The sequence below is a fragment of the Xenopus laevis genome, chromosome 5S (genome assembly GCF_017654675.1).
Source record: "Xenopus laevis strain J_2021 chromosome 5S, Xenopus_laevis_v10.1, whole genome shotgun sequence".
NCBI classification, from domain to species: domain Eukaryota; kingdom Metazoa; phylum Chordata; class Amphibia; order Anura; family Pipidae; genus Xenopus; species Xenopus laevis.
Window position 1 is genome coordinate 33107494 of NC_054380.1, and position 26811 is coordinate 33134304.

The window sequence follows — 26811 nt, forward strand, 5'->3', positions numbered from 1 at the left end:
CTTTGCTAGGAATTGTCTGAAAAACTCCCTTTTTTTCAACGGTTTTGGGGTTTTTACCAAATCGTTCAGCTCCATTTCATATTTTTTATATTCAGATATTTTTATCAATTCCGTGACAATCATGGTTTTAGAGGTTGTGAGTTTAGTTGTGGTTTCAAAAACCACTAAAATCCATCATTTAATAGATAAGCATTATTTCCTATATCAATAGTATGTCCAGTATGAGAAAAAATAAGCATATTGTATATATATATATATATATATATATATATATATATATATATATATATATATATATATATATATATATATATATATATATATATATATATAAAAGTTTGAGTATCAGACAGCACTTCAGGGGTTGCTCCTGTGCACGGACATAATTAGTGTATAGTCCAATCATGAAAACACCAGCACCAAGGGGCTTTAGAAATAAAAAAGTTTGTATTATAACCTATCTATCACCGTTCGGTGATACATAGGTTATAATACAAACTTTTTCATTTCTAAAGACCCTTGGTGCTGGTGTTTTCTTGATTGGAATATATATATATATATATATATATATATATATATATATATATATATATATATATATATATATATATATATATATATATATCCCATTTTAATACGTTTTTGCTTGTTTTTTAGAAATTGATTACTGCCCATGAACAATTTAAAGCTACGTTGCCAGAAGCAGACAGTGAAAGACAAGCTATACTGGGCATCCAAAATGAAGTGGAAAAAGTGATTCAAAGCTATAACATAAAAATATCTTCCCACAATCCTTACAGCACCATCACATTGGATGAGATTCGCACCAAGTGGGAAAAGGTACAAGTGGACTCCATGTCTTCTTCTTTCAGGTTATGGTCAGTGGTGGGTCCAGCAAAAAGCTGTTAATTTTAAGATCTAAAATGTTCTTTTTTAGCAGGTCTCTGGTGCAGAGAACACACTCTGCTCTAGCAATGCACCCCTCAGTAATTCAGCCTTTTCTTTTCCATGTAATTAGGCTGCATTTCCTTTTGGGGCCATGCTAGCACTTGTATTCAATATACAGTATGAGAGAGTTACTTGGGTGGGGATGATATTTGAAGATTTGCAATGAGATCACATTCATTTTGTCCTGGAGAAAATCATTATAAGTGATCACCACAATTTTCTGGAAGACAGTAAACGGGAAGTTGGGCAGTGGTGTTGCAACAGATGTGGGCTACTGAGATTTTTTCCAAAGGTTTTTTGTATGTCATATCAACTTTTTTTGTTAACTAATATTTGTGCACTATGACTTTTATCTGGATATTAACATATTCCTGACTATTCTGTGCCTTAGGTGAAACAATTGGTGCCCATTAGAGATCAGACATTACAAGAAGAATTGGCTCGTCAACAAAACAATGAACGTTTGCGCCGACAGTTTGCTGCCCAAGCAAATGTTATAGGTCCTTGGATACAAAGCAAGATGGAGGTACAAATAACTAACTTCATCAAAGTATATTTCTGATGACAAGGAAGGAAACCAAATATAAGTTTTTTGAAGGGAAAACATTGCATATGGTCCTCAATGTTTACAGCTGACCATACACTGGCCAATAAATAAATAAAGTCTTTTAATTAGAAGGAAGGAGGTCTGATTTGCATTATCTGGATCATGTAAAAGCTAAATAGGAACTCTTTGAGGGTAGGATTGACTTAATGGGCAAGTTCCTTTTTAACTTGAGTTGATGTTACTATGTATGTATGTATGTTTTGTAACAACATATGTGTTGCCCAGGAAATTGGACGCAGCTGCATTGACTCTACAGGCACTCTGGAAGATCAGATGAACAGTCTGAAGATGCTTGAACACAACATTGTTAATTACAAGCAAAATGTAGACAAGCTGGAAGGTGATCACCAGATGATTCAGGAATCCCTCATATTTGATAACAAGCACACCAATTATTCAATGGAGGTATGAGTAGCTGCAGTTAGGTTTCCAATACTGGAAATAGTATTTTCCTGGTGATTTTGAAGCACAAAGTTGTAGACTTTGTAGAACAGGGATCCCCAACCTTTGGAACCTGTGAGCAACATTCAGAAGTAAAAGGAGTTGGGGAGCAACACAAGCTTAAAAAAAATTCTTGGGCTGCCATATAAGTGCTGTGATTGGACATTTGGTAGCCCGTATGTGGATTGTCAATTTACATTGAGGCTCTGTTTGGCAGAGCACCTGGTTTTTATGCAGTCAAAATTTGCCTCCAAGCCTGGAATTAAAAACTAAGCACCTGCTTTGAGGCCACTGGGAGCAACATCCAAAGGGTTGGAGAGCAACTTGTTGCTCACGAGCTACTGGTTGGGGATCACTGTTGTAGAACATAGAAATAAATACAGACGGCAGGGAAGAATTGTCTTTCAGTCAACCCAAGATTGATTTTTTTTTCCTGTTAATATTGCTATTAGATATTTTAATCAATAATATTTTGTATATATCTAATATGACAATAGACAGCATGTCCAATAATGATTTGTAGGTATTTAAGGTAGTATCAAAAGCAGTTGGATGATCAATTTTTTTTCTATTAATAAAATTGCCTGATCTTCATGATCTAGCTATCTGTAAAAAATAATATTTTTTTATTTGGAGAATAAGTACACGATGCCTATAAGAAGTAAAATATAGGGTTAAGTACTGTATGTTCTGTGTATTGTCAGTAATGGTTTAGACAATCCCTGCCATTGATTGCGACAAATAAAATGAATTATTCCCCAGAACATATGTTCATGAATGAATCATGGAACTACTGTAGCTGCTTGCCGGGAGTTTTCTTAGTGTTGGGGTAACATGAATCTCTTGTTCCTTGTTTACTTGCAGCACGTCCGTGTTGGTTGGGAGCTAATGCTAACTACAGTAGCTAGAACCATCAATGAGGTTGAAACCCAGATCCTTACACGTGATGCCAAAGGGATTACCCAGGAGCAAATCAATATATTCCGGTCTTCATTTAACCACTTTGATAAGGTAAACTGTTTCAACAAAGCAGACACTTGACACTCTGTATGACTGTAGACTCTGTGCGGTAATGTGTAGTGTATATGTAGTGTAGCCCTAGTCTACTACTGCAAGAAATCTAGCACTGATTATCTTCTTTGTGGCGCTACAGGAGTCCTGTGCTACAGGGGAGAGCAGGTACACTACGATTTGGTGTGCCTCCACCCAGGGTCAGGACAGACTGTGCTGTACTTCCCTGATCCGCAATCACACATGCACACAGGAAAGGTTATACTGTACATGCAATCTGCTAGCCAGGAGTAACCATAGCATAATGCAGATGGTGATCTCTGATTTGCTAAGGGGATTCCCCACTTATGTGACAGTTGCTTCAGAGTTCTGAAATGGACTCCTTTGCATGCCCTGAGAAGAGCAAACTTTGCTCTTCAGAGCCCTGACAAGGACCCCTCAATAATGCCATTGTATGTGCGGCGGTCAGCATCGCCTAAATATGTAGTAACTTCCAATTTTTGCCCTGTTAAGTGCAAGAAATAACAAAATTTCAATATTATATTATTAATTTGTTAATAATGTTCAGCACAAGCCCAATTGAATATGGGGCAAGTAAGGGGTAAACTCCCCTTTAAGCTCTCCAAAAAGTAAAATACACCGCAGTCCACAATTACAACTAACATGAATGTGAATGGTTCTTTTTTTGTGGACACATTCTAACAACTAATCTTTTTTTCATGTTTTCTTCATGGATTCCTGCGGGGATTGAATATGGAACTTCTTTCCGTATATACAATTCATCTTGACAGAAGAAGAACGGCCTGATGGAACATGATGACTTCAGGGCTTGTTTAATTTCAATGGGTTATGATCTGGTAAGAATTCCAAATACATATTTTAATCTTACAACTAATAGGAGAAAATGCAGGATCACATAAAGAGGGTGCATGTTAATGGTAATTCTCTGTTTGGGAAAGGGTTCTAAGAGGGTTGCTGCAAGGTTCTATATTAGCTCCACTTTTACTCTAGATTCTTTGTAAATATTCCTAGATATTCCTGACACTATAGCAGGATGACTGAAGCAACATTGTTTTTTACTGTATTTAACTTTGTTATGTGGTAAAGGAAACCCTGGTCAAATTTTAGACTATAAAAAGGGAACTAAACCCACAAAGTCCAAAAATGTCTGGGTCAGGGAAAAGAGGAGGGGAAGGGCAAAGGATCAAGAACTTTACAGATCTGCTGTTTTCAGTGTAACCAATCCGTCACTGATATTAACTGAATAATAATTTAATATTACTGATTACTTATTTTCAACATTTTGAATAATACCAAAACTTGTTTTGCACAATACATTATTTATTCTGCAATGAAAATGAGAAATTGATTTAATCTGTGTTTTTTTCTATTCTATTTTAAAGGGAGAAGCAGAATTTGCTCGGATTATGGCCCTTGTAGACCCCAGTGGAACAGGAACAATCTCTTTTCAGTCTTTTATTGATTTCATGACTAGGGAGACTGCAGAAACAGACACATCAGAACAAGTTATTGCTGCATTTAGGATCCTTGCTGCTGACAAGGTTAGTAATATAAAGGGATACCATGTGGCATTGAAAATACAACTAATTGCATATTTTGAAGTGACAAGATGGAAAAAGGGATGCAAGATAGATCTGTTGCCAATGCTAGGGTCAGGCTTGACTGTTTCTCTGTCTGCATATAAACACAGGCTGAGAGTTTATATAAACAGCCTGACTGATCACCTCTACTCTGGGATGTTACTGCAGCCTGGTTGCAGGCCCAGAGGGGATTTTGGGGTGAAAATGCATACTTGCCCATTATTGTGCTGAAATCTTCTCTGTATGTCTGCACCCAGGCCGATGCAGTGGCTCCAAATGCAGACACAAGAAATCACGGCCAACGCAGTACAAGAACTGGGAGATTAGTCGGCCGCAGTAGAGGAGATTTGTCACTGGGCAACTAATCTCCCCGTCTGCCACCACTCTTAAAGTGGACCTGTCACCCAGACATAAAAAGCTGTATAATAAAAGTCCTTTTCAAATTAAACATGAAATCCAAATTATTTTTTTTATTAAAGCATTTATAGCTGTTGTAAACTCATATAAAAATCTCAGCATTTATCAACTATTGCCTGCCCCTCCTCTATGCCTTAGCAGCACTTCCTAGATGTCACTGCTCTCCCCACATTCCCCCAATTCTCTTAACCATTTCATTGTGTAGCCAGGGCATGTCGGTGGACATCAGGTCCCCCATTCTGGTTCACAAACAAGATTGTGAGATAATGCAAGGCTTGCCTTAATAACCGTGTTCACAAAATGGCTCCTGCCTGCTTGATATAATTATGAATTCCCAGACTGATGGAAACAAGATTCAAATAATTTATACAGTGTACTTAAAGTTCATTTTACTTGACTAACATGATAAAAAAGGATTTTAAATATTTTTTTTGGATGTCAGGTCCCCTTTAAAGGAGAATACAACCCTAACGTTAAAAAAACCCTACCCCCCTACTCTACATAGACCCCCCTCCTTCCCCCCCAGCCTAAGTATTACCCCGGGCAAATGCCCCTAACGTTTTACTTACCCCTCGGTGCAGATTCAGGCATCGGAGTTCACAGGCACCATCTTCAACCGCTTCAGTAATCTTCGGAACGAGACCGGCGCTTTGGCAATTTTCGTGAGTTTTGGCGCATGCGCAGTTGTCATAAAGCAGAACATTGCTCCAACTGCGCATGTGCCACCACGCCGGTCTCATTCCGAAGATTTCCGAAGAGAAGAAGATGGTGCCCGTGAACTCCGATGCCTGAATCTACACCGAGGGGTAAGTAAAACGTTAGGGCCATTTGCCCGGGGTAACACTTAGGCTGGGGGGAGGGGCTCTATGTAGGGTAGGGTGGTAGAGTTGAATTCTCCTTTAAAATTAAACCCTATTACAAAATCTACCTAATGACCCTGTGCTATTGAGCAGCTGTCTGCAGTTCTTGTCTTTCTGTGTTGCACTGTCTCTCAGTCTTACATGGGGTGCTGTTTGTATGCAGTATATTTGGTAGCACAGAATTAATTTTATGTGACTGCAGACTGCAGAATTAATGACCACATCATACATTTTATGGTTACAAATTGTATTTTGCACAAAAATAGTTCTATACATTCAAAAATAGCTCTGAAGTCACAGTATAATTTTTTTGTCAGCACAAAACTTATTTTGTAGTCTCAAAATAAGTATTGCCAGTACAAAATAAATCCCGTGATTCATTTTGTCTTAAAATACTTTGGTTATCCTTTAACCTTTTCAATCAGAGTGACGCCTGGAACCCCTTTCCTCGGTTTGAAATGAGTGGTGGGAGTGTGTTTAAAATTGGTGATAGATGGCACTCATCACTTTGATGGAACACACATTTTTGTCAGCCCTGTACAGTCCTGCTTTGCATAGATAAGTAGCCTGATAAGATTATAGCACTCTGCTGTAACCCAACGGAGGAAATCTCTGAGTTTAACCTCTGTATCTTAGATTTTCTCATACATTTTGGTATAACATCTTGTAATGTATTGTTTTTTTCCCCAGCCCTATATATTACCAGAAGAACTCCGCAGAGAACTCCCTCCAGAGCAAGCTCAATACTGCTTATCCAAAATGCCCTCTTACACCGGCCCGGGTGCCGTCCCCGGAGCACTTGACTTTACATGTTTTTCCTCAGCCTTATATGGAGAAAGTGATCTGTAGCTGCTTTTTATTTGCACACTTGAAAAAAAAAAAAAAAATAGCTGTAACAAAGAAAACAGGATAAAGCTTACAGGAGTGCATTGAGCTCTGCCTGACATCTGCTTTACAATATTAGAACTTAGAGGTGCTGTGACACAATCATCTGATTAAATTTATATGTGAAATAATCACTATCTAAAGGAGTACTTTTGTTTTTATTCATAATTTTCTTTTTCATAGAAAGTGGGTGATCTTTAATATGTGTTTTAATTATCATTGCTAGAATTACATTATTGACTTCTGTGGGTGTTGTTTTTTTACAGCAGAACTCCACAATCCGCTGCGAGGAAAAGCTCACCTGGCTCTTTATCAAGCTTGATAAAGAGCCAGGTGGGCTGGAAACGTTGCTCTGCTGTTGCCCTGCATGTGAAAAATAAAGGCTTTCTTTTAATCGGTGTGCTGCCCATTTGAATGCCTAACAAGTACCATATACGTGTGGAAGGACACGTGGGAAAAGTGCACCTGTGAACAAAGCTGCAGATAAGTGAGTGCTACCTAAATTGAATATAATCGCGCTGCGAGGAAACGCAGGAGACCAGTCGGAGGGGCAGAATTTAATGTAAGTTAACTAAACATCGCAGCTACAAACTACAAGCATTCAAAGAACTACGCACGCTGCGTCTTCATCTGACCTTCGGATGCATGTAGTTTGTAGCTGCGATGTTTCGTTAACTTACATTAAATTCTGCCCCTCCGACTAGTCTCCTGCGTGACCCAGCGATTCGCATCGAACCCTGGAGTTCTGCCCTTATACTATCTTTCTAGGTGAAGTTTAAAATGAGTGATTCACCTTTTAGTTAACTTTTAGTATGTTATAGAATGGCTAATTCTAAGCAACTTTTCAAATAATGTTAATTTTTACCAACATGAAGCCAAAGTTTTTTTTTATATGGCATCATGGGGAAATTTTTTTTGAAAGATTTTATCAATACAAAAGCCTTATTTAAAAATATCTAACAACACCTAATCACATCAGCAATCTCAGAAATGTGTGTCATATTTAAACATCCTTTTTTGACTTAACTAATTTAGTGTATACCATGAGTCACTCCTTACTGTATTCAGTAGAGATGGAGGCTAGCCTCTCTGTATACATTTGTCATACATCTCATTAGGACACAATCCTTTTAACTCTGCTGAGATTTAGAAATAAATGTTTTTTTATAAATTTTTTTAGGAAGATCTAAAATGTAACATTGTGTTCTTATTATTTAGCTTAACATATAAATCTTAATCCAGTTTTATACCATGCTTGTATATGTAGGTGCCGTGGAGTCATCACTGCCTGTGATAGAAGAGCTAAAAATGTTTTAAAGCATTAATTTACAGAAGTGCAGTTGTGATCTATAGTGCAGGTTACATGTCAAGTTTTATTACATTTTATCTATAAGGAAAAGCAGGTGAGCAAGTTATACTTGGGGGTGGCAAAAAGTTAGGCACCCCCAAGTGAATGTATTTACTTACCTAAAACCCTAGGCCGGTGCTAGTATAAGCAGAAACTGCACCAGTTATTCCAACGAGCACCACGGAGTGATCCTCTTCTGGCTTCTTCTTTCGGCTGTGCATGCGCAGTATAGCGATAAGCCAAAGTTTAATGAAAAAGCCGGCTATTTTGTTCTACTGTGCATGAGTCTGCCCTGGGAAATTTGAATAAAGAAGGAGCAGGAAGACAATCGCTACATGGTGCTCGACGAAATAACCCCAGGCTGGTGCAGTTTTCTTCTGATAGGTACACCGGTCTGGGGTGTCAGGCAAGTAGATACAATTACTTGGGGATGCTTACATTTTGGCACCCCCAAGTAAAAATTCCTTTCCTTCTCCTTTAAGGATAGAGGTGGCCTGTGCCCTGCAACTTGGACTAGATTTTTTTTATTTGCTGCAACATGTAGAGCACAGCCAGAGCAGGAGAATCGCTGCTTGATTGACACTGAGAGGCATGCCCTTGCACCACTTAGTCCTCTTCTAATTCTTACCCAACCATTGTAACCTCACACCATAACATATCATGGAAGACAATATGGATATAAGGGAGGAGGGTGAAATTTTCATGAAAATATGGGTAACAAGTCTTATTGGTCTCTTTGATGTGAAGGGGATTATCCGTGTGTTAATGAATTGGTTGGAGCTAGGGATGCTACCTGTACGGTTTTGACCTGATCAGTCCAGTTTTCGGGAGGGCTATCCAGGTCAAAACTACATGCCCAGTTTTCCAAATTTGGGAAACTAAGCAATGCCACTGCCCCACCCCTGTGATGTCATCATCCCGCCCAAAGTTGCCGGCGGGAAAAGGTGGCAACCCTAGTTGGAGTTATGTGCCCATGGTCACACTGGAACCCTTCAACACCCCTGCCCTCGTAGTTACAAATGGACACTCCAATTAGGTTACCTTCCAAACATTATGCAACAGTTAAGTGGAATAAAGACAAAATAGACAAATCTGCTGTGTAACCAGATACATCTTAATTTTAATCATCATCGTTGTCCCAGTTGACTGGCTATTGATGGATGCAACTCTTGCTCAGGATTCCTGCCAGCTCTACACCCTGAGCAAAAGGCTCATAATCAGCCATTTTAATTGCAATAATTTAATGTAGCATCTCATTTAGGAACTGCAACTCCTCATTTCATCAGCTGGTGCCACCTTTCTGGAAAATAATACTGGCATTCCTTTATATTTACCTTTTTACCTAATAATAGTCATTAAACATAATTTTAACCAGCTACTTCCCTAAAATACCAGCCAGGTAGTAGTAGGCGTATCTAGAATAGAACCGCTATTTACAGATACTGTATTTATTGTAGGGTGATTATATACTATATATAACTATAAAAATCTGACAGGGAGCACTATTCTATGGGCATATACGGGAACAAAAATGACCAGTGTGGGTCACAGCTGAGAATACACATTTTATATGAAAATATCAGAATTATTATTCAGCTGCAATTGCTTTTGAATGAGACAGCGAATCATGTGCTTAACGTTTACTCACATCTCAACGGTATGTGCAGCACAGGTGCCTAAACATTAAATTGGAAATGTTACTAGATCAGGGTAAACTATAATATAACTGCCCGTTACACAGTAGTCTCAACTTGGCAAAGACACTGAGAGGCCAATTTGTCATTTATTATGTTTACTTCTATTTAAATAAAGCTTGATTATACAAAAACATGAAAAAAAACTTGAACACAGCTAGGACAGAAAATTAAATTCTAAGAAAAACTTAACATGGAAGTAAATGCCATTTAACTGATCCATTTATTTTCATTCCATTGATCTCAAAGCCGGGACTGTTAAAAGCAAACAGAAACAATGACACATCACTTTTTTTTGTGGTACAGGGTAAAAAGTATATGTACAATATTTTTAGTAGCATTAAATTATTATTTACATGTGTAAATCTAGCAAATAATCATTTTATCTATTGGTATTTATTTTCCTTTTTTTTGTTAAGCAGTTAATATATATACATATATAAATGTATAGTTAAGTGCAAAGTCTTTCAAAGCAACATCAAGATGTCCCCGAAGTTTAGTGATATTCCCTTTAGACGGAGATAAATATTTTAAAAACCTTCATAGCTGTTTTGACATCGTTATCTGTAGTCTTTTCTTTAGTAATAAGGCCGCCATTATTTCTACCAGATGCGCACATCATGTAGTTGAATATCACCATTCACAGAAACCTCATTGATCTTATTCAGATCTTTGAATCTGTGCTTATATTCCAGCAGATGCACTCCATTTACAGCAACCCTGAACTGCTGTAGATCACAGTAGATGAGAATCTAAAAAAAGAAAGCAGAGAAAATCCTACATTAAAGGAACAGTAACACCAAAAACGAAATTGTTTTAAAGGAAAGACAATTAGTGATGGGCGAATTTATTCTCGAGGCACAAATTCACTGCGAATTTCCGCGTTTCGCTGCCTGCGAATAAATTTGCTATGAAAATTCCCAAGGACGTTTATTGGACGCTCATTGACTTTAATGGGTGCCGGCGTCAGAATTGCTGTTTCGTGAATTTTTCGGGACAAATCTGCCCATCACTGATGACAGTATAATGTAGTGTTGTCCTGCACTGGTAGAACTGGTGTGTTTGCTTCTGAAATGCAATTATAGTTTATATAAACAAGCTGCTGTGTAGTCATGGGGGCAGCCATTCAAGCACAGGATACACAGCAGATACAGATAAGTTCTAAAGAATCCCATTGTATACTACAGAGCTTTCCTGTTATCTGCTGTGTATCCTGTGCCTTTTATCCTTTTTCAGCTTTGAATGGCTGCCCCCGTGGCTACACAGCAGCTTGTATAATAGTAGAGTTTCTGAAACAAACACACCAGTTGTACCAGTGCAGCACAATATTACATTATATTCTATTACTTTGAAACACTTTAATTTTTTAGTGTTACTGTCCTTTTAATAAAATGCATTTTGTTTTATTTTGCATCCTGCTTCAAGGTACTTAACTATTCTACTGTCATAGATAAAGAAAAAAATGTAAATTTAAAACCTAACTGACCTCAAAGTACATTTCTGTGCAAAATGGAAAGTCCAGCAGCTGTTTCTCCTCTTCCCCCCAGCTTTCACGCAGATATGTGTTCCTCACAAACACCCTTTCTTTCATTCGTGGATTCAGATGTAATGCAATATCCTTGGAACCGTGTGGCTTCAGATCAATGGCAAACCTGTCCAGATCATTGGAATGCAAAATTGTTATATAAAATGTTGTTGGCTCTTCATACCTTAAGGGCGGTTTTACTTGTGCTCGACCTGCGTTGCACTTTCTTACGTTCAGCCGCAGGGGATCGCAGGAGTAGATGCACTCAATTATTGTGAAGGGGGCTGTACACAGACGCATGTAAGCGCCAAATGCAGGTGGGATGCAGCATGTTGCATTTCACTTGCATTTGGCACTTACATGCGTCTGTGTGAGTACAGCCCCATTGACAAATATTGAATGCGTTTACCTGAACGGAAGAAAGTGCAACGGGGAAGCTAAGGTAAAACCGACTGTGTGTAAGAGCCCTTAGTCTACTAGAAAATCATCCAAACATTAAGGGGCAGATTTATCAAGGGTCAAAGTGAAAATTCGAGGTGAAAAAATTCTAGTTTCGAGCCATTTTTGTGTACTTCGACTAGGGAATAGTCCAAATTCGATTTGAATTTGAAAAAAAACCCGATAGTTCCAATATAGAAATTTATCATGTACCGTCAGTTTAGAACTTCGACTTAAACCATTCGCCATCTAAGACCTGCCGAATTGCTGTTTTAGTCTATGGGGGACCTCCTAGAACCTATATGGAGTCAATTGGTGGACTTTGAAAAATCAACATTTTTTTTTTTTTTTAAATACTTTAAATCTAATTAGATTGAATTCGATCTTACTTCGATTCAAACGACCAAAACAGCCTACTTTTTTAATACATTTTTGTTGGTCTTTTTTTTCGAATTTCGAAGTTATGCGAGTTAAAAAAAAACTACCATTACTTCAAATTCGAACCCTTGATAAATCTACCCCTAAATAAACCCAATAGGCTGGTTTTGCTTCCAATAAGGATTAATTATATCTTAGTTGGGATCAAGTCCAAGGTACTGTTTTATTATTACAGAGAAAAAGGGAATCATTTTTAAAAATTAGGATTATTTGAATACAATAAAGGCTATGGAAGACAGCCTTTCCGTTATTCGGAGCTTTCTAGATACGGGTTTCTGTATAAAGGATCCCATACCAGGTATAGATTGCTATGGTAATTAGGTCAAAAGGTAAGTACCATCAGTAAGCATGTGAAGTAAATTAGTGGTAATAATGAACATGAGTCACAAGTTGCTTTACTCTCAGTACTGTACTAAAAGGGATTCACCTCTTAGCATTCTTGAGTACTTCTCCTTTAATCACCATAGTCTTCCCAGGGATTAGAGGACTAGGAAGGCAACCTGTATAAGGAATAGTCTAAAAAAATGAAAAGAGAAGAGAAAACGTTAGTTTGACTGTCGTGCCTTCACATAAACATGCACAAATCGATCTCTTACAAGAGTCAGGTATGTTTACTGTTCATATTTTAAAAATCCTGACATCTAAACAGCAGAGCTCACCTTTAATGAAAATAAAGCATTAATACACATTGTTATGACAACAGCGATACAGCCAAAGAATACTGGTAATATTTGACTATTTTATGAATGGTCTCCTATGTTTGCTCACAGTCAGTCCAGAGAGTTTCTATAAAAACATACCATTATTGCTATCCCTTGCCTGATTTTCTAAGTAACCAGCTAGTGTAACCTGTGCGGAAGACGACCTTAAATAAAACATATGTCTGCACATTTATTGCACAAGTTTGTCTGCTGACTTTAACAGAATGGAAAAAAACATGTAACATAAAATATAAAAGCTTGGCCAATACTTAGCAAGACCCCATTTGTCGAATACTGCTTGTGTGTGGACAGCAAAAATTCATTCTGTTCTTGCTTTAGGAATTATTTTCATACTCTTCTAGTTCAGAAAAGTCTTAGGGGCAAATTTACTTACCTTCGAAGTTGCGCCAGGGCTGGCTTTGCCGCACTTCGCCAGGGCGCCGCTAATTCACTAAAATCCGAAGTTGCGCTCAGGGAGGCGAAAGGTAGCAAAGTTGTGCTAGCGTTAGTTCATCAAGCAAAGCAAAGTTACGCTAGCAATGCCTAATTTGCATACGGCGCCAAGTTAAAGTACAATGGACGTATATGTAGCAGCAAATACATTACACTACACAAGCCTGGGAACCTTCATAAAATAAAATAGAGGTGTTATATTGCCCTATACATGTGTCCACTGTATAGTTTAGGTGCCATATGTTAGGAAATGTAGGGGGGGGAGGAGGGTACCCCCAAAAAAATTTACGATCTTTTTCAGCCTATCACCCTTAAAAAAAGGAAAAGACGCCAGCGTTTTTTGGGACTTAGAAAAAATTTCAACTTTTTTTGAAGCAATCCCTATCTACTCTATTGCACTTCGCCTGGTCTGAGGTGGTGAAGGCAAGTCTGGCGCAAGATGTAACGTTCAGTAAAATCTGCAGGTTAGTGAATTAGCGTAGTTACGTCCCTTTGCCTGGCGTAAGGGTGCGAAGTAGCGCTAGAGTAGGTCCACTTCGCTAGCGAATTTATGCAAGCACCCGTTAGTTAATTGGCGAAGTAACGAAATTACGTCACACTGGTGAATTTTCACTAGCGTTAGCCACTTCGCCCTTTAGTAAATTTGCCCCTTAGTGAACACTTACTGAGCACTGCTGAGATCTAGCCACAACTATTTTCAACTTCATTTTCTTCAATGACTGTGGAACATTCACTTACAGGATTGGTTGATACTAGAAACCATTCTTTATTTATAAGCGCAGTATTCTTTGTGCCACTATGTATCAAAGGTCGAATTTCAAATTCATGTGAGTTTTTGTTAATAGTCCTTAAATTCTAATATACTCGAAAGTCGACTGGGTGGTTATTTAAGAAAAAAAAAAAACTCAGGAGAATTTTACGGCTCGAAAACTCGAATCGAATTCGACCAAACTCAATTCGAGTTTTTTCTCCGAAAAAAATTCAGAAAGCCTACAAACATTTCCAAATTGGTTAATGGACTTATACATAAATTCAGCAGGTTTTAGGTGGCAAATAATCTAATATGAATTCTTAAAGGGCCAGAGTATGACAAATCTCAAAAATCGAATTTGAATTTAAATTGTAACTCAACACTTATAATATGTACTCCAGAGGTGTTTTGGAACCAAAAACTTCTTCAGCTTGGAAAACCGTAGATAACAAAAAGCATACAGTTTGATGATTAATACAACAGGCAAAAAAGTATGTTCAGCACAATTCCTATTCACTACATTCATATTAAAAAGGGGGTATTACTGTGCCTTAAACTTGCATTACTTAATCACATTTCTGTTTGTGGAAATTGCAAGCAAGAAGTATTTAGATATCTTTTTTTATGGTTTGAGTTCATTAACTAAACATTTTATTCCCCATATTCAAAAGTGCTTACAAAGTTCCGCGGTTTTTCTGATCCTCCCTGTTTGAAAATAAGAACAGAAAAAATAGCATGAGAGATGTGACAACATGTGAACTGCTGTCTTTTATTCTTATTGTCATACATATTTTACCTTGTTTGCTTCGATGCTGTTTCCTGCAAGAGATGTTGGCTGTGAACCAAGAAGTGTCTAAAATTAAAGAAAAAAATTTCGTAAAAAGTAGCAAACTGCAAGAAAAGCACTATAGAAAAAAGCTAAAATGAAAGAAAAATAAGTAAGAAATTACTAAGGGGGTTATTTATCAAAATCCGAAATGATCTCATTATTTTCTGAAATATACTCCAAACAAATCTGCACTGGTTATTTCCCCTAATTTATCAATACATTTTCCAGAAAAAAAATCAAGTGTTGGAAAAAAATCGTAAAAATCATACGAAAATTTGAATTGTACGAATTTTTCGTGTTTTCAACCTGAAAACTCCGATATTTTCGGTTTCACTAAATTATCGGATTATTGCACAAAACCCAGTGCAGATCAGGATATTTTCAGGACGTCTCCCATTGACTTATATACAACCTCGGCAGGTCTGAGATGCCGGATTTTCGGATTCTGACTTTTTCCATCCTCGGGGTATAATAAATTCTGAAAAATTTAACTTTTTCACAAAAAATTTGGATTTTATAGTAAAAAAAACTTTTTTTTTTTTTGGAGTTTTTGGCATTCAGACTTTAAAGGGGAACTCCACAAAAACATAACTTAAACGTAAAAAAGTAAACATCATTTCAAGCAACTTTGCAATATACATCATTTAAAAAATATGCAGACTTTTCATGATTTTTAATGGTTTCTGACAGTTCCCTAAGGGCAGTGACACAACAGGCGGTAAATCGCTGCTTCTCTGGGCAACTAATCTCCTGCACTCTCCAGTAAAAAGCTTTCCCATAGGCAATAATGTGAATCGCTGGTGGTAAAACCCATGTGTCGCTCCAGTCTCCCAAAATTGCTACAAGAGGAAATTTGGGACACATTTTTGGAGACTGGAGCGACATGAGAGCCTGTTTCTGCATGCGTGCCAGGGGGTGGGGGGCGACCCAGCGGGCTGGGTTGCCTAGGGTGTCTGGCCTGGCACTGAGTAATACGAAATAAGAAAGGACCAAGGTACTGTATCCATGTGCTACAAATAAACATGCATCCAGTTAGACAGGCTATATATAAACTTAAAAGGTTACTATGTTACAATTGACAAATTCATACTTACTGGTTGAGCTAAGAATCCAATCGTATTAATCTTCACTTTACCAGATATGCCCAAAGTATCAACTCGTTGTAGACTGATTCTGTGTTTGTAAACAAGTAGATTTTTTCCATTTGAAGACACCTATACATAAAATAGAACAACATCCTAAATAAAGAATTATGTACATCATATTCCTGGACCAAGAAAAAAAGGAAGATATACACATTTCTCCAGGGACAAGGAGATGCATCACATAATGCATGTAAGGGACAAATCTAAACTCACCTGAAATTTATCGTGAAAGACCAAGAATATGATTTCAAATGGTTGCCCCTTCGTAAATGGCATTTGGTATGTTTTTTCCTCCCATCCCCATTTTTCGTTCTCTAGAGTGTTACATACGATGTGTCCGGACCCTTTAAAACGAGGGTTGAAGTGAAAAGCCACATCAGAACGAGGCTGGACACTGTTTCCACGCTGGAAGTCTATCTGAAATCTAATATTAGAAAAATAGAGCATGTCACTTTATTTATTTCATTCTTAGTGATTGATTAAAAAGTTTTCACATTAAACAGGCATATGCTTTTTTTTTTTTTAATAGTTATTTTTAAGAAATGTATTAATCTCACTATAAAACCATTCTCAGCACTATGCTAGCAACCATGCTTCTGACACATACCAGAGCTGTAGGGGGTTATTTACTAAACTCCGAATGCAAAAATCACGAAAAGTTTTTTTTTATCAAATCAGACTTAAAAATTCACAAATTTTTCGGCATTTATTAAACCCAGAGGATGGTCCGAATCAGAAAATCTGGCATCTCAGACCTGTCGAGGTTGCATATAAGTCAATTGGAGAAGTCCCAACGATTTTTGGATGTGCGCTGGGTTTCGTGCACTACCCGTAAGTTTTCTAATAAAAAATTAAAATTCCTGAAAAAATCGTGAAAATTAGATAAAAAAATTCAAAAATATTGTGAAAATCTGATTTTTGACCGCAAAGCAAAGTTTTGGGAAAATGTAATAATAAATAAGCGTAAAAAACCCAAGCGGATTTGTAGCAGAAAATATTGAGATAAATTTGGACTTTGGTTCATAACCCCCGTAGAGTAGAGTAATTCTACTCCCTCAGTTGCTAGTGGTGGGGTAAAGAACCAGCAGAGTAAAAAAGGGGTGGTTTTAGTATGAGACAATTTGCAATTGGTTTTAATGTGTCATTATTTGTGAGTTTTTTTGAGTTATTTCGTTTTTTATTCACCAGCTCTCCAGTTTGCAATTTCAGCCGGCTGGTTGTTAGGGTCCAAATTACCTTAGCAACCATTCACTGATTTGAATATGAATAGGAAAGGATCTGAACAGAAAGATGAGTAGTAGAAATAACAATACAATTGTAGCCTTACAGAGCATTTGTTATTTAGAAGGGGTCAGTGATCCCCCTCCCCCATCTAAAAGTTGAAAAGAGTCAGAAGAAGAAGGCAAATAATAAAAAATTAAGACCACTTGAAAAGTTGCTTAGCATTAGCCATTCTATAACATACTAAAAATTACCTTAAAGGTGAACCACCCCTTTAAAGGACAAGGCAAGTCTAGAATAGAATAAGACTAGAAATGCTGTATTTTGTATACTAAATATAAACATGAACTTACTGCACCACAAAGCCTAATCAAACAAATGATTTATGCTTTCAAAGTTGGCCACAAGGTGCTGTCATCTTGTAACTTTGTTAAACATTGTTGCAAGACCAAGACTGTGCACATGCTCAGTGTGGCCTGGGCTGCAGCTTATGGATCATCCTAAATTATCGAAACAGCACAAGTCAAACAATATCCGCCAGAAACCAATACAGAAAGACTGAATAATAATCAGAATATACAGACTGCACTGGGCACTGTGTTGTCATGTAATCTAATGTGGATTTTATAGTTTTTGTATTGTTTAATACAAACTTTATCCAACTCTGCAGAACCAGTGGCAGCAGCAAAATAATCCTCCAAATAGAATCCCAGTTTATCTATTTAAATCTGGCTCCATGATCTTTGTCCCTGCAGCTGGAGTTGGAAACAGTAAAGGGGATGTAAAGGCCAAAATAAAATCCAATACAAATCTACACAGTCGCCGACTGCTTTACAGGGAAACAAACTGCTGGAATTCTGAAAGGCTGGGAAGTAAGGCGGGGGCTCCCCCTGCTGTTCATGAGTATGATTGTTTCTCTGCCCAGCAATTAGGGACCGTCTGACAATTCCTATCCACAGCAGTAAATGAAGGGAGAATTTCACTGCATACAGTCAGGTTTCTTATAAAAACGGTGCACATTTTTTAATAAAAGTGTATTGGAGATAGATTTCTTTTTCATTAAAGAAAGTAAAAATGGGATTTTATTTTTTTGCCTTTACATGCCCTTTAACCCCCTAGTGCTGCTTTTACCAATTCACATAGGCACAGTAACTCATATATTATTCAGAGCCCACTAATACTATTCAGTGACCAAAGTGATAACCCTGCTGTACAACAAAGCTCCATGCAGGGCAGTTTTCTATTTAGCAGTCCGCAATGAAGAATGTGTGTATCAACATCAATGTCCAACATCGGTGTGCAGGATAATAACCAGTGCAGTACTGACATTTAAACACTCAGATATGGCATGCATAGCTACAGTCTGGCATGTACAGGCAGTGCAACATACACTGAGACACACACAAGGACAAAGCATCAGCACAAGCATTGGTGCACATTCAGAGCAGGGAGCCATTAACAATAATGTCAAAGCAGTGGCTGATACAAAGCTTTCACACAATGTTCCATACTAAAGCGGTCTGTCCAAAATAAAAAGTCTGTCCAATTAACTTAAAGTTGATTTAAAGTAAAAAATAACACTGCATGTATATCTTCTCCATAAAAGAAGCATCTTTGCAATATACTTTATTTGGAAATTCAGTGCCGTTTTTATAAAATAACTATTCTTGTGCTGGTGTTCGTATCCTCTGCCTCTCAAAGTTGCACACTGAAATCCTTTGAAAGCTTCACGGCTGGAGCAGTGTGAAACGATCAGATACTCTGAATTCTGAAGGACAGGGAAGCAGAGCAGGGCTGTTATCTATGTGTTCATTTATGTTTGAAGATAACTTCAGTGAGAAATCCCTGCCCTTCAGAATGTAGAGTATCTTATCATTTCACACTGCTCCAGCTGTGAAGCTTTCAAAGGATTTCAGTGTGCAACTTTGAGATGCAGAGGATACGAACACCAGCAGAAGAATGCTTATTTTATAAAAAAAAACGACACTGAATTTCAAAATTAAGTACGGTATATTGCAAAGATGCTTCTTTTAAGGTGCAATATTATTTTTTGACTTTACATCCCCTTTAATTCTGACATCAAAAAAAAAAGACTGTTGGGCCAATGTCACATGACACATTTTCCACCCATGGAAAAAAGTATTTTTTTTTTTTTTTAATTTTTTAATTTTCCTGTAAAATTAAGTGTCAAAATATGGCAGTTATATCCAATATTGTAAAGCATAAGTATCATCATTTACCGATCTGCATCAGGATGGACAGTCCCATGTATTACGATCATCTGTCCTGGTTCCAGGCCACCAAAAATAGTCCCCACATAAGGCACAACCTGCAATATATAATACCGTCATGCAAATGATTTCCAATTCTTTTCGGACTGTTGTTTTACAAGCAGGTTGGAAAACAGTTATTATGTCAGCATGACATTGTGTGAAATCACTCCTTGAGCTTTACTCTGTTTGAATCCTAATTCATTAGCAAGCATTTTATTAGAGACCCACTACTCATAGATTGCAGTGCAAAGATCTCCCAATGGGTTAACTAAAATAAATGTAGGAGGTTTCTAAAACAGAGGCTGGAACCACGCAGTGCGCGTCCTTCCGATCCGGCGCTATGAAAGGAAACGCAGGCGTCACGTCGGATGCGTCAAATCTAATGTAAGTAATACAAATGTCGAATACACTAATTAGACCGCTCCCAGCTTACCCCTCCTGCGCTGCTCCGTGTATTCCTTGCTGGGTGCTCTGTCTGCAGCGTCCCTACCACTTGTCACATACCAAACCAAAAGAATGACGGCACTCCATTCAAGGATAAGGCAGGTTTATCACAGACCCCCACAGGGATCTCAAGCCCATGAGCCAAATCTAATGTATGTAATACAAATGTCACATCTACAAACTGATTTCATCCAACACAACATGACTGTCAGATGCAAAAGATGCACGTTGCGCCTTCATCCGACAGTTGTGTTATGTCGGATGCAATCAGTTTGTAGTTGCAACATTAGTATTATATACATTAGATTTGGCTCATCGGACGTGACGCCTACGCTTCCTCTCATCGTGTCGGATCAGAAGGACGCACACCGTGTAGTTTCAGCCAGAGAGTTGATGTGGCATTTTCCTATTGCCCTTCACAGCTGGATCTGGGCTTCCTTCCAGCCTAAGTTTTTAAAACCAGCTGCCATGTCTTCAGTCATGTCAAAATCTGCCGTTGACTTGATAATTTAAATATTTACATTAGAAATCAGTATGGTGGTTTATTGCTGGCTATATTTTTATTATAATGAATACTCTCAATTCCAGCGTGAGAATGCATGCACTCCTGCACTTTGTACTTCAAAATATATGCAGGGCTTAAAGTAAAAAATATCATTGGGAATAATAGTTGATCTGGGTAAATGGGATGATTATGATGTATTTGAATAGAAAACGTGCAGTTAATGGAAAAAAAAAAGAGAAGTAAAGACAACCGAGACAATTTTCAACACAAAAGACAAAAAACTATTAAATTGTCATTTACCGGATCCATAATAGTTCGCTGAAGTCCTGTTTGGGCCATGTTCTTTTTTGAAAAGAAAAAAGAAAATTAAATTTTTAAAAACTGTTTAATAAACAAATCTGTGCATTTCTAAAAGTTCCAAATCTGCATTTAATCTTATCAGTGACTTCAAATCTGTAGACCTGTAGGCTTATAACAAACAAGAAGCATAAAAATAAAGGCATAAACGCGCATGTTCTTGCAAAAAACAAAATAAAACACCATAAGTCCCTCTATATCTTGTGTTCTATACCTAAAAACATGTTCATATACTCTTGGGGGCAGATTTATCAAGAGTCGAATTTGGCCATCGAACGATCAAAGTAAAATCGTTCGAAACGAACGATTTTAGCGTACAATCAAACGATTTTGTTTCGATGTGTAAAGACTTCAAAAAATGGTCTAGAAGGTCCCCGTAGGCTAACATAGCACTTCGGTAATTTGGCGAAGTATCGAAGTCGAAGTTTTTTTTAAAAGAGACAGTACTTTGAAGTTTACTTTGAATCCAATTCGAAGTAAACCCGAAGTCGTAGTATCCTATTCGATGGTCGAAGTATCCAAAAAATTACTTTGAATTTTGAATTATTTTCATTTGAAAATTCCCTCTAATTCACTTTGACTCTTGATAAATCTGCCCCTTGGAAATAGCCCCAGATTTACTGCTTCCCTATGTCAGCCTCTGTAAACTACCCACCGCCCCTATACACGTGTGGTTACTCCTTACTTACACTCCTCTTGCTAGATGACTCATGCACAATTGTTCCTCCTTGGTCCTGAAGAAACAAAAAATTGTGACGCAGGAAATTTAAAGAGAGAAATAAACAAATGCGTCTGGGCATCATACCTCCGCTACAATTGCACCTCCCTAGGCCCATGGCTTTTTGGCTTTCCCACAAATCCAGGCCTGGAATTAAAGGCACTTTTGCAATATACATTTTTTTTTTCTAGTTTTCCAGATATTAGCAGTTTTACACTGCTATGACAATTAAATTGAAACAACAGGTAAAGGAATGATTGCTGATGCTTTGCAGCTCAGAAAAGAGCAGAGAGGGGCTATGTTTCTCTTCTTTTTTCTAAGTAGAACAATTTCTTCTGAAATTTACTCCTGAGATCAGTTGTCAAAACTACCCAACAGATGGAGCTTTTGCTTCAGTTTCATTACATTAGCAGTGTAAAAACTTGACCTCTTAAAGGAACAGTAACACCAAAAACGGAAAGTGTCTTTAAGGAATGACAATATAATGTACTGTTGCCCTGCACTGGAAAACCTGTTGTGTTTGCTTCAGAAACACTACTATAGTTTATATAAATAGTAGCCATGAAGGCAGCCATTGAAGCACAGGATACACAATGGATAACATAAATTTTGGAAAATCTCATTGTGTACAACAGAGATTATCTGTTATCTGTGGTTTATCCTGTGCCTGTTCTCCTTTTTCACCTTTGAATGGCTGCCCCATGGCCACAAAGCAGATTGTTTATATAAACTGTTGTAGAGTTTCGGAAGCAAACACACCAGTTTTATCAGTGTAGCACAACAGTGCATTATATTTGCAATACTTTAAAACACTTAAATTTTTTAGTGTTGCTGTTTCTTTAAAAATGAGAACAAATAACACTAACACATTTCCTTGAAGCAATTCTTTTCCACAACTATAACTGACATGGAGTTGGCTGTGGTGTGAATTCCCAAAAATTCACATTAAAGTTGAGCAAACTAAAGTTGAGTAACACTCAATTGAACATCATTTTAACTTGTTCCAGAATGGTATATTCCCTTATACCAATAAATTCCATCTTTGAAAAATGAATGTTATTAACACAAGTAGAATAGTGTAACTACTGTGAAAAAACTCACAACAACTTTAAATTGTCTTGGTGCCCTAAATAACAATTAAAGGGGCAGTAAACTCCTACCCTTTTTTTTTTAACAAGCAAAAAAATTACGCACCGAATCCATTATTTTGGATTCAGCCAAACCCCCCAAATCCTTGGCGACAGATTCGGCCGAATGCCGAACCTAATTTGCATATGCAAATTAGGGCTGGGAAGGGGAAACCATTGTTTACTTCCTTGTTTTGTGATAAAAAGTCACAAGATTTTACCCTCCCTGCCCCTAATTTGCATATGCAAATTAGGATTCGATTTGGTTCAGCCATGCAGAAGGATTCGGCCGAATCCGAATCCTGCTGAAAAAGGCCGAATCCACACGTTGTATTTCCCCTGTAACTAGCGTTAACTAAAATTAGATCCATTATGAGCTCTGTACAAACATCACCCCCCCCCCCTCCACCCTTTGGTTGTGACTGTTTTGTCCAGCAGATCAACAGCAATTCATATTCTAGGGAACGCTATTTATACGGGATTATCCGTGAAAACGTGGGACGTTAGGGCAATTTTATAATCTAGATACAGCGGCCCTTCCTAGATCTGATCATCTGTAAAGACTTCAGTCATATAGAAAAATTAAACTCTTCGGAAATGTCACCCACCCGATCGCACAAGTGATCTATGTCAGAAGGCACTTCCGGTATATCACCCTTACGATACCCACCTGTACAGCACAGGCCCCGGCACGATTTTATCAAGGGACAGTGGCACAAGATTTATTGCATAAACTTCCGGGTTTTCACTTCGCCCACACAACGCACTAGAAGGAAAGCCGCGCCCATTATCATTACTTCATTGTTTGATTGGGGGATACATCGTCTACGTCATCACCGTCCCACCCATTGAACGTTTCCCTGCAAAATGAAAGTACTTAGTCACGTGAGCAGGGCGGAAGCATGCTGGGACATCATGTTACAATCGGTAGACTGTAGTAGTTCTGTGTTACTTCAGGGAGAATGTGGGATAAAGGCCTTTGGGACCAGTCGGAGTGGGCGCAGCTATTGCATTGATTAGTATAGAGACTGATTCAGCGTTATTTCAGCACCATCAAAGTCGGACTGGACACAGGTCTATATTAAATAAAAACACACGAGGCTACGGAGTGTTGGGGTTTCAGAGAGACGATTATTACATATTTATCGTTCACATACCTCCCAACTGTCCCTTTTTCGGAGGGACAGTCCCTCTTTTGACAGCTCAACCTGCAGTCCCTCATTTGTACTGGAAAGTCCCTCTTTTCTCTGCACGGAACAGCCAGAAAAAGAAACAAAGTTTCTCACTTAATTGGCTTTTAGCAGAGAGCCCAGAACAGCTAACAGGTGCAAATAAGATACTTTGTAACAATTTTGAGACACAAAAACACAGTTTAGATAAGGAGAAATATTCTCAAACTTTCATAACCTGCCACATTTTGTAAAACGAACATGGTAATTAGAGGGTGTGGCCACAGAAAGGGGTGTGGTCAAAAAATAGCTGCGCTACGTGCGGAAAAAAATTTTTTGTCCCTCCTTTTACTTCCAAAATGTTGGGAGGTATGCGTTCATGGTTGATGTTTTTAATCACATCAGTCACCTCCAAACTATTTTAAAATATACAGTACCATAAAGAGCTGCTGTCGCTGTCGCAAGTAGCTGCCACCATAGGTGGAGGGTGCTATTTTCAGACAAACTGAAAAGTTATCAACGAATATGTATGCAGGCTAAATGATTAATTAGTGCATGTTAGCCATTCACATGTGTATATAATCCAGTACATATGCTTTCATTATTGTGCTTCAGCAATAAAAATAAACTAAAGGTCTGTAACCCATTTTTGGCCACCCCCCCTGGTGCCAAGGTGGTACATCACAATATTTACCACTTACAGGTCCTGAGTCCACTTTGCAAGGTGAAAGGGTACTGGGAATTCTCTTCTCTGGCAGTGCCTCCTCTTAATGGGATCCGGGAATACACCTGTGGATGGCCCCATTAGGAATAACATCCAACGCACGCTTTGCTTTTATAAAAACAACAACTTTATATAAAAAAGTGTAATTTAAAGGGTAAGTAAAACATTTACATCATACAATATGCATTTAACTAGCATGACTCACTGCCCTGGGAATTAGTGATGTGCGGGCCGGGCGGGTTCGGGTCGACCTCGCAGTGCTCCACCTTCAAATGCCGGCATCCGACTTCTGGGTTCCAGTTTTATAGTGTCGCATCTACTCGCCTCGCCCCCAAAGTCTCAGTCCCTTATTCCCAATGAGCACACTTGGTCCCAGGCAGCGCTAGCAGTCCAAAAATACCTTTCCCTCCGGTTAGGTACTGGCTCCCTTGTGGCAGGCATAAACAGAGCCTGTGTCACAAATAGAGTATGCTGGATCCTCTCTTTTCCACCCTCCCCTGGCATCACTCACCCGAGGGCTCACAAACAGAGCTGGCAGGCTCATCTAGAGCTGGAGCAGGCATCCACAGCGATGAATCCATTTCATAAACATGCAGCTTGTATTATCCTTCAGACATAGCTCCCAGCACTGTCTACAGCGCGAGCTTTTCACATTCATTTGGGAAAATCTGGAGCTCCCCACCCTCTTGATCGAGCTCCCAGGCATGGGGTCGCCACCCCAGCCTCAGAGGCCTTTCTGCCTCTACATAGTGGCAGCTGAACTCACTACTCCTTTGTGAAGTACAACTCAGCAGAATCCTCCAACAGTAATGGCTGACTGAGCACATGGCAATCTCCTTTTATAGGGCACAGCAACACTTTGTGGCTGCTTTTGGGATCAGCCATAGTGCACCAATCCAAGAGCTCTGCCCCTGGAAACTCTAGGAGACCCCATATCTACCATGAGGCTCCGAATGAAGAGGGGAACTTAAGCCTACAGGTATATCTAAAATCAAATAACAATTAGTATTGGGACATACACTATATGGCATAAATATCAGGATACAGTTAACAATGTGAAATGCTAATTGTAAAATTTGGTGGAAAATAATTAATTGTCTGGTTCTGTTTTCCATGGTTTGGGCTAGGCCTAGAGTCCTAGTAAAGGCAAACTTAAAGGGCATGTAAAGGTAAAAAAATAAAATCCCATTTTTACTTTCTTTAATGAAAAAGAAACTGTAATATACTTTAATTAAAATGTTTTCACTGTTTTTATAAGAAACCTGACTGTATGCAGTGAAATTCTCCCTTCATTTACTGCTGTGGATAGGAATTGTCAGACGGTCCCTTACTGCTCTGCAGGGAAACAATCATACTTACTTATGAATGAACAGCAGGGGGAGACCCCGCCTTACTTTCCAACCATGCAGAACTTTGTTTGTTTCCCTGTTTTGATAATTTATGACGATCCCTAATACAAAAGGGGGGAAATTAAAATATTAGAAAAACAGTCACAAATAGAGAATAGAAAGTAATGGAAAAAAAAAGTCTTGTGAGCAATCTGAAAACAGCTGAACTGAAAAAAAGTGTTGGGAGGTGGAAACCCCCCTTTAAAAAACCCATTCATTTACACTCTAGGGGGCGCACGGGCATATTCTGGGAGATTTAGTCGCCTGCCCACTAATCGCCTCTTCTGCGGGGCGACTATCTGCCTGAACTGCCTTCTGCCTGCTATAATGAGAAAACGCCAATGCCCTTGTGGCACTTCGATTTCCGAAGTCACCCCAAGTTTCCTCGTGAGGCAACTTCGGGCGACTTCGGAAATTGAAGCACCGCGAGTGCCATTGCGCTGGTGTTTTCTCATTATAGCAGGTGGAAGGCAGTTCGGGGAGATTGTCGCCCCGCAGAAGAGGCGATTAGTCACCAGGCGACTAAATCTCCTCAGATCTTCCCGTGTGGCCCTGCCCTAACATGAAATAAGGTATCAAAACTGCCCAGATGAGATCAATATCAACCTCCTGCCATGGGATTGTTGATATACAGTATCTGCAAGAAACAGTACCTGGCTAAAGGCTACAGCCAGGCAGTACCAGCCATCAGTTTGGTAACAATAGTAGCAATAATAATTTCATTGTCTGTGGTTTTTTGGGGGTGTCACTAAATTACCCTTCTGGGAATTGTATTTCAGATAAAAATAGAAGA

At 38.5% G+C, this 26811-nt stretch overlaps 2 protein-coding genes across 6 annotated transcripts in view; one reads left to right on the top strand and one right to left on the bottom strand.

Moving 5' to 3' along the window:
• Positions 1-6907, top strand: part of actn2.S (actinin alpha 2 S homeolog) — a 30813-nt gene extending 23906 nt beyond the window's left edge. The window contains 7 exon segments of the mRNA NM_001091629.1: positions 658-840; positions 1340-1474; positions 1781-1960; positions 2861-3007; positions 3799-3864; positions 4411-4569; positions 6576-6907. Of these exon segments, the coding sequence (NP_001085098.1) occupies positions 658-840; positions 1340-1474; positions 1781-1960; positions 2861-3007; positions 3799-3864; positions 4411-4569; positions 6576-6734 (1029 nt within the window). The 3' untranslated portion in view covers positions 6735-6907.
• A 2304-nt stretch (positions 6908-9211) lies between these two features.
• On the bottom strand, positions 9212-23552 carry lgals8.S (lectin, galactoside binding soluble 8 S homeolog). 5 transcript variants are annotated; one of them, XR_001935841.2, is made up of 12 exons: positions 23408-23552; positions 21582-21626; positions 20836-20877; positions 19554-19642; positions 16306-16516; positions 16042-16161; positions 14915-14971; positions 14797-14823; positions 12641-12729; positions 11299-11464; positions 10351-10564; positions 9212-10067 (listed from the first exon to the last, which is right to left on the bottom strand). XR_001935841.2 is itself a non-coding variant. In XM_018264265.2 (11 exons), the coding sequence occupies exons 3-11, from the start codon at positions 20872-20874 to the stop codon at positions 10415-10417; spliced, it is 948 nt and encodes a 315-aa protein (XP_018119754.1). In that variant the 5' UTR covers positions 20875-20877; positions 21582-21626; positions 23408-23552; the 3' UTR covers positions 9212-10414. The 5 variants fall into 5 exon arrangements, 4 of the variants coding, with proteins under 4 accessions (XP_018119754.1, XP_018119755.1, XP_018119756.1 ...); XM_018264265.2 differs by having other exon boundaries at positions 9212-10564; XM_018264266.2 differs by having other exon boundaries at positions 9212-10564; positions 23346-23492.
• Between the last annotated feature and the right edge of the window lie 3259 nt (positions 23553-26811).

Coding starts and splice junctions, on each gene's coding strand:
- lgals8.S (XM_018264265.2), bottom strand. CDS start 20,874: ATGGCCCAAACAGGACTTCAGCGAACTATTATGGATCCG. Junction 14,972..16,041: donor TTGGATTCTTAGCTCAACCA/GTAAGTATGAAT, acceptor CTTTAATTTTAG/ACACTTCTTGGTTCACAGCC. Junction 14,824..14,914: donor ACAGCATCGAAGCAAACAAG/GTAAAATATGTA, acceptor ATTTTCAAACAG/GGAGGATCAGAAAAACCGCG.